We start from the raw sequence: 11,420 nt of genomic DNA on the forward strand, positions 1-11,420 counted from the left end.
TTTAATGATGTCAGAAAACAATTTTTTTTTTTTTAAGATTTATTTTTGCCGTTTTATTTAGATAGGACAGTAGGTCGACAGGAAGCTAAGTGGGGGAGAGAGTGAGGGGGGTGGGATCGGGAAAGGTCCACGAGCCGGGACTCGAACTCGGGACGCCCGAAGCGCAAAGGCGCTACATGTCGGCACGATGCCCACGAGGCCATTGTCGCCGAAGAAATTATTTTTAATTAATAAATCCAAGTTCTATAATAGAGTAAAAACCAACAACAATTGACAGTATGATTAAATCACTTTTATTGAGTAAAAATCAGACATGAAGACGTGCAGACTAAAAACCAGTGTAACAAAGTCACCATGATGAAAAAGAAAAAAAAAGAAAAAAGTCTGCATCCAGTTGTAAAAAAATATGATCTATTTTCAGAGAAACCAATTTCTTCTGCCAGTAGAGCTTTTTTTTTTTTTTTTCCCTATAGCTGTGCAAAGTATCGGTGTCTTTCCTGAAAACATTTTCAATTTTTCTATGTAACAAGTGATTTTCCCACCTTCTGAAAAAGGATGCTTTTATAAATCAAAGCATTTCCCATATTACATCAACACTGAACCCATCTTTACACTGTAAATATGTAATTTCATATCCTTTCAACATTTAAAACTAAACCACCAAAATAACACAAGAGAAATCAAAAAAGAATTTAAACAGACAACTAGGTCAACACTGACCACTTTAATCAAACACAAACTCACTCGCAGTCACACAGACGTGACGTTACAGGAAAATACTCAACGTCTGTGACGACTGTGGCTTGAATGACTGCTGCTGTGGTGTTTGCTTTTATGAGAGCGTTCGTACGAGCGCGAGCGTTCCCGCCGGTCGCGGTGATGGCCTCCGCTGCTACGCTCGTGCTTGTGCTTCTTCGCAAAGTCCGAGGAACCTCGATCCCGGTCCCGCTCTCTGTCCCGCTCACGGGGCTTACTGGTGGAACGAGAGCGGCTGCGTGAGCGTTTCCTCTTGTGGCCGTGTCTGCTGTGCTGGTGCAGGTCGTCTGAGCGCTGCTTTGACTTCAAGTGTGGCAGGAGGGGAGATGGAGGGCCGTGGTTGGCGTGTCGTCGTGGAGATGGGCTGCGGCTGTGAGAGCGGCTCCGGGAGCGAGAGCTGTAGGTGCCTGAGTGACTGCGCCTGTTATTGTAACTAAAAAGAAAAAACGGTTGAGTATAGACACCAACATCATTGAGCATAAAGCGGTGTACTGCAAGTGGTACTTACTGTCGTCTGGGAGAGTGCGATCTGGACCGGGAACGACTCGCACTTCTACTGTTGCGACCTAACTTACTATCTTTCCTGAGTCTAAAGAAAGGACAAGGAAGATTCTTAATTAGTGGGTTTAATTAAACAAAACACAAGAACTTGATGAAAGTCAAGCCTGTCAAACACTCACCCGTTGTGCGGGCTCTTAGAGCCCTGAGGCCGATCTTCTGGTTCTTTCTTCATGGCCTTAAGCATTTGAGGGTTAGGAGACTTCTCATCTGCTTTCATTATATTAGGTGAACCTGACAGGAAGAATCAAATTTGATGACTGTTTCATAAGGAGAAGTTTAGTAGAATGTTTCTGCTGCTCTTTTCTAAAAGTCAAGCTCCAACAATAAAAAAAAGTGGTATTAACCCTTAAATGCAAGAATGTTTCACCAATCACTATTACATATTCAGGTCTTTATCGACCCAGACCTATATATCCAGCACGGATGGATCTCTAACTGCTGCAATAGCAAAAAAATTTATATATTAAGAACGATTACAAAAGAGTAAAATAAAGCATAATTTGTTACTAGGGCTGGACGATATGGCCAAAATTGATATCACGGTATATTTCTTAATTTCGGTCGATACGATATAATTCCGATATCGATATGAACACTATTTATCTGAAATAGAAATCTTTTGTAACATTATAAATGCCTTTATCATCACTTTTGATCAATTTTAAGCATTCTTGCTAAATAAAAGTATTAATTTCTATAATTTCTTTCCCAAAAAAATAATAAAAATTATACTGAATGGAATAGTGTATAAACCCGCGCCGTGTTATGATTTTGAAACGTGCAGTGCTCATGTTTATTCAACGAAGTCAAACGGCACAAATAAATCAATGTATGGGAAACTGGTAATGTATATCGAAATATCGGAAATGTGTTTAAAAATCGTATCACCGTTATTGAAAAAAATTATATCGCGATACATATTGATATTGAATTATTGTCCAGCCCTATTTGTTACCTTTTGAAACTTAGAAGGGTTCAATTAGCGCACATGACTTTACCATCGCTGTCATTGTCAAAGCACACATCCACAGTACATTCAGCATCTGCCTCATATTCACGAACTCAACCATATTCTCAAAACTATTGTTTTCAATGACTTCAAAATCAATATTTTGATCACTGGCAGCTTATTCACCATTATTTATATTATACAAATTCAAATCAAATTCTTTTGTTTTATGCCTGCGGTAATTATGAATGAAACATGTCATCATTTTGTATCAAACAGTGCCACCTCGAGGAAAAAAGATGCACTGCACGTACCGAGTCATCAGATGTGTAAATATAGTTGGGCAGGAAAAATATACTTACACATTTACATACCTCGGGTCTCTAGCGACCCTATACACTTTTAATAAAAAATCAAATAATAAGAAAACAGGCATTCTTTTATATATTAATTTTTTTTCTCGTTATATTTATTTATAATGAATAGATTGAGGAATACTAAGAAAGTTGACGTCTAACTTGAAGGAGGGAGAGGGTAGAGAATGATGTCCCGGGTCACTAAAGACCCGAGGTATGCATTTAAAAGAACACTCCACTATTTTTGAAAATTTTCCAACTCCTCTAGAGTTAAAAAGTTGAGTTTTACCGTTTTTGAATCCATTCAGCCGATCTCCGGGTCTGGCAGTAGCACTTTTAGCTGTAGCTTAGCATAGATCATTGAATCTGATTAGACCGTTAGCATCTCGCTCAAAAATGACCAAAGAGTTCCGATATTTTTCCGAAAATGAGTCTATTTTCAAAAATAGTGGAGTGTTCCTTTAAGGGTTAAAACAGTCCACATGATTCTGTGCTATATTTCAAGTCTTCTGAAGCCATACAACAGATTTATGGAGGAACACACACCAAACGCATACCCTAGTGTATGCGTAAAAACTTTGAGCTTTACATTAATTGTATAGAAAAGAGCAGCCTGGACCATCTACTTCCTTTGTGTCATAGGAAAAAAAAAAGTTATGTGTTTGGAACAACGAGGGTAAACAATGCTTAAAAGTAAAGCCTAGGCAAAGAGCAAGTTGTTTTTAAACGTTAAAAAAAGGTTAGACTGCACAATAGGCAGTGGAAGTGACAACTTACATGGTTTGGATCCAGGAGAGAATCCACCCAATGTGGAGAGAGCAGGAGTGCCATCTGGATTCAGTCCTTTGGCCTTTAGTTTGGCTTCCTGTAGAGCCACCTTCCGCTTGTCCACTTCCTTCTCCAGCAATTCGTAATTTGGCTACAAATCAAAAAGGAAAGAAATCAGAAACAAAGACTCAATATAACACAAGTGAAGACCAGCTAACTCTAAAACGGGATCAAGGTCAAACAAGTCTAACCTTTTTTCTTGTGTACAACTTCAAAGTGGTTACACATATATCTTTGATCTCCTCCTCTGTGGCACCAAACAGCAGGTACCAGAGGGGCCGAGAGGGTAACGATATCTGAGAGAAAGAATGATGGGAAAAAATTCAAAGGCATTAACAACACCAGAGCTCAGAGTAAACACAGAAGGACAGAGAATGGTCTTGTACCTGTAGCACTCGTGCAGCGAGGTAAATGCAGGCACAGGCGATGGTTTCAGCTTGAAATCTCACAAACACATTAGTGCGAAGGCTGTCATTCATATAGTTCCTGCAACACAAAAGGTGAACCACAAAATTGCCATTTCCCTGCATGGGTTGTTTATCAATACATTTATGTACGAGGTTTGTCACAGGATGCAAATAAAAAGACCAAATATAAATGGAGGCTTGAGTTTAACTTTGCCCTTTCCCTCTCTGCCTCACGTTCCTCTGTTGTTCTACAAACGTGTAAAGGCAAGCATGCAGTGTGGAGGGGCACATATTCAGTGCACATATGCGCACAGAGACAAGCTCATGGGAGGAGGTTTGCAAAAATATAACTGGTTCCACTAGTTTGCATGCAACAAATTACTACAACTTAATTTCTTCAAAACTTCTGAAACAACAGCTTAACTTTCCATAAAATAAGCAGATGAGTACAAAATGGAGAGAATGGGGGTGTAGCATTGCATGCACCTCAAACACTAAACAGCATGCATGGTGACCAGGAGTCAAAGCGGGACTGAGAGAAGCTGCTCTGGGAATGAACAAATATACATCTCAGACTAGATGGCTAAATGGAGACTTGCAGACAGACAAAATCTTTCATTTCTGAATGACGGCCAGATATGGATGCAAAGCTCTCTGAAAACAGCAAACAGGCAGACGGACACTGGCCCCAAAAGGCTGTGTCATTATGAAAAATATGGGAAATACTACACTGATGCGCACTGTGCCGGAACAGAAACACTAAAGAGTTTATGCTACAGGCCTTAGAACATTGGATTTATATGGACAAGCTGAGCTTCAAACAAGTAATTCAAGCAAAGACTGAACAGGAGAGAGTTCCCGTAAGACAACGCCTCGCACCAAATTATTGATAACAATTGCATATTTAAAGGAATGGTTCACCAAAAATGAAAATGGTCATTTATTCACCAAGATGTCATTTCAAACCTAAACTTTCCTCGGTGGAACACAAAAAAGGAGAAATATTTAACAAGATCAAGATATAAGATCCTCCATATAATGGATGCATATGGTGAGAAGAGACCAAAATGAATATAAAAGCATGAAGAAGCACATTGTGCACCATATTACAAGTCTTCTCAAGCCATATGATACATTTGAATGTTAAGTTGTTATACCATTTGGTTACATGTTAGTATATTTATATATTAATACTATATATTAATATATATAGTATATTACAAACTTATCAAAAAAAAAAAAAAAAAAAATTATACCAAAATAAGACCAAATTTGAATATGCAGTAGCACAAATGAGATCAGAGGACGGGATTTTGCTTAAACTTTTAGTTCAGAAGACTTAATAAAATAAAGAGAACCTTTGATCTGGACACTCTATGCTTTCAATTTATGGGAATGAGCAATGTGAACTTTTTTTTCCATTGCTATTCTACGAAGAAAGAAATCATATAGGTTCGAGAAGACATGGTGAATAATTTTCATTTTTGAGTGGTTTACCCTTTAAATTGGAGTACATTTAGAAAGCAAAAGACAGGACTACTTACACCACCTAAATCTAGTAGTTGAGGTTTAATAATGAATTCAAATAGTCGGGCTTTAAAACCACCTTTTAAAAAAACAAATAATAAAAAAAAAAAGAAAGAAATCTTCAGACTTGAAGCAAAAATACAAATCCTTTTGGACAACCGCAAGAAAACAAGATGCTGCTGGCAGCTGGAAAAGGCCCCCATCAGTGATTCTCGGGTAGAGAGCTCTCACTGGATTGGCTGTCTCGAGAAGGGCAGCCAATGGGGGGAGATTCCTGAGGTCATGTGGCTGGAGGAGCAGAGTTCAGTGGTTCTTTATGACACTTACCATCATGGACTACCCTTTAATCAAAGAGTAGAAAGAAAGGACAAAGTTAAACTAAGCTCTCCATTTTCTTTTACTTACAGCCATGAACAAGAGATTTAAAACAGAAGACACACACCAACACACATGAGTCACGAATACACCAATCCATCAGATGAGGGGACAGAAAAGTTACGTAACGGAGGCAGAGGGGTTAATTACTGGTTACACCGCAGTGTCTAGACACCCAATGCAGGATTGTTTATTTACTCACCAGGCTGTCTGGACCAGTGTTTGGTTCTTCTCACATTCAAGGACTTGCAGGTACATGACGATAATCTACAAAACCAACCAAACTATTCGTTTTCATTCTACCAAAACTTTAAAGTCTAAAAACAAAACAGTGAGAGCAGGAACTGAGACGGTGGACGTACCTTGTGTGGGTGTTTGACATGGACGCAGAAGCCCAGCTCCTTCAGCACACGCACTCATCTTTGATCATCAAAATGACATAGTTAAATGTTTTTTTCTTGTGAAAATAACTTTCTCATGCCTTAAAATAGCTTGAATGTAACTCTACGCCAGGGTTCCTCAATAGGCGGCCCGCGAGAGAAAAAAGTTTGGCCCGCGCTAATTTCAAATAATGTGGCATGAAAATTCAAACGCAGCATCAGAAAGCTAAATTAACTTACATCGTGTCTACACCAGACGAGAGCGGCGCGGCGCAATAAAATACAATAGAACTCGTTATAATCAATGATGCTGTCTTGGATGTGGCGCGACCCCCGACAGTAAACTGCTGACTCATTCTATTTATAACGTACTGACACAACTTTCAAATGATTTGAAATGCTTTGTCGCGTCCAGTGTAGATACGATGTGACAGCAAAAACATGGCGAGTGTGTAGAAAAGAAAAGTGGACACGGAAAATAGATGATTCAAATATGAATGGACTGAACAGTTTTGAGCGAGTGAGTGAGTGACTGACTGATATCTTTGTTATGGAATACACGTGTTGGTTTGCAGCGAGTTCACAGTTTTAACGTACAAATTCAAGGTAAAATATCTATTGTTGCTTTCACTATGGTTATAAAGATAACGCAAAATAATATTCAAACTCACATTAGACACTTTTCACATTGAATAAAGCACATAATCATTACCTGAGATTATCACTGTCATATTTTGTATGTTGTTCCTGCCACGACGTCGCAGAAAATAAAAACCGTTCCTAAAATAGAAGGTTGCTTATTGTCACGTCTTGCTGTCGCGGGTGGTTAGGACAAAAACTACATGGAAAAGATACTTTTTATCGCATCGTGTCTGGTTGGGACACACGACACGGTGTTACAGTTTGATCCACCCCAAAAAATCTAAGCATAAAAATATTAATACTGACAAATCTAATAATTGAATCTGCAATTAGGGAAAGTGGAGAGATTCAACAGGCTAAGTTCTTCTGTATCTAAATGCAAAAATGTTCATAATTGTTTGAATAAAACAGACTACTGTGGAAAAAAATCTGAATATTCATCTTGTGATTATTTTAACAAAAGCAACAATATAATAATTGTAATAATAATAAACATTTATATTTATATATATATATAGATAGATAGAGGTCAGAGGCCCTTGGCTTGGTATTGTTGGCAGAACTCAGCCCTCGGCGAAAACTAATTGAGGAACCCTGCTCTACACCCTTGCCTCATTTACTATACGCGGATCTATGAATATGCAAATTAGCAGATGCAAATTAATGGTGTTGATTAATGGATTGGCACATGATTTGTCTAAAAGCATATTAAAACAACATTAAAAAAAACTTGATTTTCACTACAGGGGGACTTTAAAAAACTTTAAAGTCTAAAAACAACACATTAAGAGCAGGAAGTGAGACGTACCTTGTGTGGGTGTTTGACGTGGACGCAGAAGCCCAGCTCCTTCAGCACACGCCGTTCAGCTTTTATCACCTGGTTTTTGGTGTTTATGTAGTTCTGATCAAGTATCAATGGACTTGGACTCCTGATTTGTGAAGGAACGAAAGTAAAATCGTTTCCCCTGACTCAAATAATATTCAAGACAATGAAAAAATGCTTCTTTTTTTTTTTGTTTGCTTCATTTTAAATTCAAATCATTCTGTTTCCCTTCCAACCAACTACAGGCAACAGGTCCAGTTTTTTGACTCCTGTAATTTCAGTGTAAGACTTTTAGCACTGCCACAAGTGACTGTTAGAGAAAAAAAGTCAATGCTCCACCTCTCACCACATCATAGCTTCAACAGATTGTAAAAAAAAAAATGAATATGTTCTTCTATAAACACAACCAATATCACAATAATAAACTAACCAGGTCAATCTTGGGGAACAAAAGCACCAAAAATCTCAACACACAGTATACACAGTGTCAGTATAACAATCAAAACACGTAGAAGAGACATAGTGAGCTCTTCACCATAAACAACTAGAAGAACAAGTTCATGACATGCTAACAGTGCTGAGTCATGATCTGAAAATAGCATGAATGGGTCTTCAGATGTGTCAGGTAATCATGTAAATAACAATGGTCACTTTCAACCACATTATCTAAATATGCACTTCAAAAGTATGAAATACTGACTAACTACAAGGCATGTAAATGAAATTAATTCTTGTACTCCTTTAACTATTGAAATACTATAACAGTCCAGTTATGATAAAAACAGAAACACTTCAAATTTAATATATTGCTAAAACCACGTTGTATACCTAACCTAATATTACAAAAATATAATATTACCAGTCTAGTCTATATTTTACTAACCTAACAGAACTTAAATATTTCTCTCTTCTGCTTTAACCAATTAAATTGTTTTTTTTTTCCTCCACAGTTATTATCTGATTTTTTCTTTCACTGCACCCATCCACAAGTGCATGAATATTTCATAAAGCACAAATACAATCTCTTTGGTTTTATGGTTTCACACAATTACATCTAAATTCATAATCATAAAACATCTAAATCATCTACACTAAACAACTTGGTTAGTCATTTCTAAGAGTAAACGCACACAAAAAAACTCAATGCCAATGACATTTCATGACTGTTCTACGTATAACGTAACATTTAATTGTGAATTTTGGACAATAAATTGTCTAAGACACCCAATCTAAACCATGCTTACATTATTACACAAAAAACAGCACATTCTCAGTATGCAACCCTCACAGCTCCCATCATGTGAATATTTAAGAGATTTTAATCTTGCATGTGCAGCGTGAAATATTTCTGTGGAAGCTATGACATGTGGTGAGGTGTCTTTTTTAAAAATGAAATGAAAATTAAAAGATTGTCACCTGTGCTGGCAGAGACAATAAGCTTAAACTGAGATACAGGAGTCACCCAGACGCTTCGGACCAGCGGCCAACCTGTCGATCCCCGATATCCCAGTGACCGCTTTCAGACCACTGGCTTCTCCCGGGGGAGGGGGGGAAGCGACACCTCGCTCACTGTTGCCATGCCGACTGCTTCATCTCTACGTACCATTTCCACATCACCCAGGCATTGGTAAATGTAGCTGGTCGCTGTTAGTTGGTTGCAAGGGAAAAAAGAATTCAAGTTAATACCGCGTCCTTGATTTCAGATGAACAAATTTTCCTTTTTAAATTGTTCTCTATGTCATTCTGGAATTAAAATGATACTAGCCAGTAAGTAATCACAATATAGCTCAACTGGCACCACGTTCCCTTGATCAAGATTACACTTTTGAGCTGTTTGAATGTTTTTTACTTGCTCAGGTAATCAGAATATCCTGCTGTTACTACCAATTATGACTGATGAAGGAACTGAAAAGCTTTAAAATGGTTTAGAATAAAGCAAACAAAATCAAGACATCATATCAATGACAAACAGAAGTGCACAGACTACTCACAGTTAACATGTTTAAGTATACCTGAATCATTTACAGTTTTGAGGTGATGACATTAAATGTTATCCAAAGAAAAATAAATCAGTTAAGGTGGGAGGTTGCTGGCACAGGTAACGGACAGAGAAAACGTGTGACAGAAGCTCTGTGAGAATGAGCCATGCTTACCTTTTGCCTCGGAGCTGCCTTAAATGATGAAACACGTTGATGACGTCCCTAATTCGTCGAGGGGCTTCTTCGATCTTTGAAGCCAAGTTAACACAGGCCATGGCAGCAATCTAGAGAGAGAACAGATGACAGAAAGAGCTGTCAAAACACTATTACAAAGCACACAGCACACATTAGTTTATACACTGATAAATATATCAACTTGTTAGCAGATAATACAATTTTCTGACGATAAATAGTGAAATTGAGCAAATGTTTGTGTAACCAACTTTTTTTGTGGGAAAAAAAATATCTACAACTGTACAATCTTAATAGGCTAATTATAACGAGAGCTCTATATGTACATGTATGTGTATAATATATATGTGTGTGTGTATATATGTACATACACACACAACGCCAACGTAGTGAGCGGACTAACTAAACAGTAATCCGTTCTAACACGCCTATAATGCCCAAAAATGCTGTCTAGTTAGGCAGTTGGTATGATTGGTAGGCATGCTGGTATTTGAAAAAACGCCCATCATAATTATCCTATTATGACGACAACATTTAAAGAATAATATTTTTTATCACACCATTGAGCTATAATGTGGTTGAACGTCATTTACACTCAAACAACATGGCTGCCATCCGCATTGCTTGTAAATACGCGTTATTCTCTTACCTCAAAACTGTGTTTCACGAAAGACTTCGAGTAGAAGAATCGATGAAAAAGCACTTGTCCGGTCGCCATGGCCACCTGAAACATAATTACGATTAAAGAAAATTTAATATAACGTAAAACGGCCGTTTCGTTTCAAAAGCAACGTCCGCCATTTTGTTTTTGTCTAGCCGATGGACACCGCTCGCGAAAGACGTTCAAAACCACTGACATTTATCTCTAGATTACACACATTGTATAAACAAATTTTATATCTAATTTATTTGGGGGCGGGTGTGTTTAACTGTTAGTCCTTTGAAAAGTCTGGTGTGTTTTGTTGGGTTATGGATTCTTGTTTGATAATGTCACATCAAAATTGCTTCACATCGATTGTTTATTTCAAGCTAGCATAATTTCACAGCTTCACTTCATTAATCGTTTAAGTAGTTAGACCAACCGAATATTTACCTGCGGCAGTCGCAGCAGGATTCCGGCGGACTGGATGAGCTCGCAGCCCAGGATCCGCAGGTCTGTCTCGGTGTACAGGTCGAGGCCATCCTGCATAGACGGGGTCGAGGAGAGATTTTCCTCCGGAATCAAAGAATTATCGATGGTGAGGAAGACTTCGGAATACACTTTATCCCCTATTAATATGCCCTCGCTATTAGCAGGCGCGTTTGCGGCGGGACCGGTGGCCATCGACGCCTCCATGATCGCTGTCGTCGGTACCTGCCGAGGACGCTACAATCTAGAAATAGATTCGTAACCCAGAGCGGAAAACAGCACTGCACATCGCTGCTCATGGGACAGCTCGCTGATTGGTGCAGAGATGTGTCATGTGACCTCAACAAACCAATCGCTGTCAGATAACTGTTACTTTATTCAACGCTGTAACCCACCATATTACTTTAAAGTACGTTTTTGTGCCCATAAATAATTAAACGTTTTAAATATATTCCTGGTATGCCGGGGTTGCAAGCGCTCTCAAACAGGTAGAAATTATTACACGAATTTATTTTT

At 38.3% G+C, this 11,420-nt stretch overlaps 1 protein-coding gene across 2 annotated transcripts; it reads right to left on the bottom strand.

Annotated features, from left to right (window-relative positions):
* Positions 1–270: 270 nt before the first annotated feature.
* On the bottom strand, positions 271–11,158 carry ccnl1a (cyclin L1a). Of its 2 annotated transcripts, XM_016490841.1 has the most exons (11): positions 10,869–11,158; positions 10,425–10,499; positions 9,758–9,867; positions 7,590–7,710; positions 5,962–6,026; positions 3,837–3,936; positions 3,642–3,746; positions 3,400–3,541; positions 1,437–1,548; positions 1,265–1,345; positions 271–1,189 (listed from the first exon to the last, which is right to left on the bottom strand). In XM_016490841.1, the coding sequence occupies exons 1-11, from the start codon at positions 11,109–11,111 to the stop codon at positions 781–783; spliced, it is 1,563 nt and encodes a 520-aa protein (XP_016346327.1). In that variant the 5' UTR covers positions 11,112–11,158; the 3' UTR covers positions 271–780. The 2 variants fall into 2 exon arrangements, with proteins under 2 accessions (XP_016346327.1, XP_016346334.1); XM_016490848.1 differs by lacking the exon at positions 10,425–10,499.
* Between the last annotated feature and the right edge of the window lie 262 nt (positions 11,159–11,420).

The sequence above is a fragment of the Sinocyclocheilus anshuiensis genome, unplaced genomic scaffold (genome assembly GCF_001515605.1).
Source record: "Sinocyclocheilus anshuiensis isolate Anshui unplaced genomic scaffold, SAMN03320099.WGS_v1.1 scaffold569, whole genome shotgun sequence".
Lineage (NCBI taxonomy): Eukaryota > Metazoa > Chordata > Actinopteri > Cypriniformes > Cyprinidae > Sinocyclocheilus > Sinocyclocheilus anshuiensis.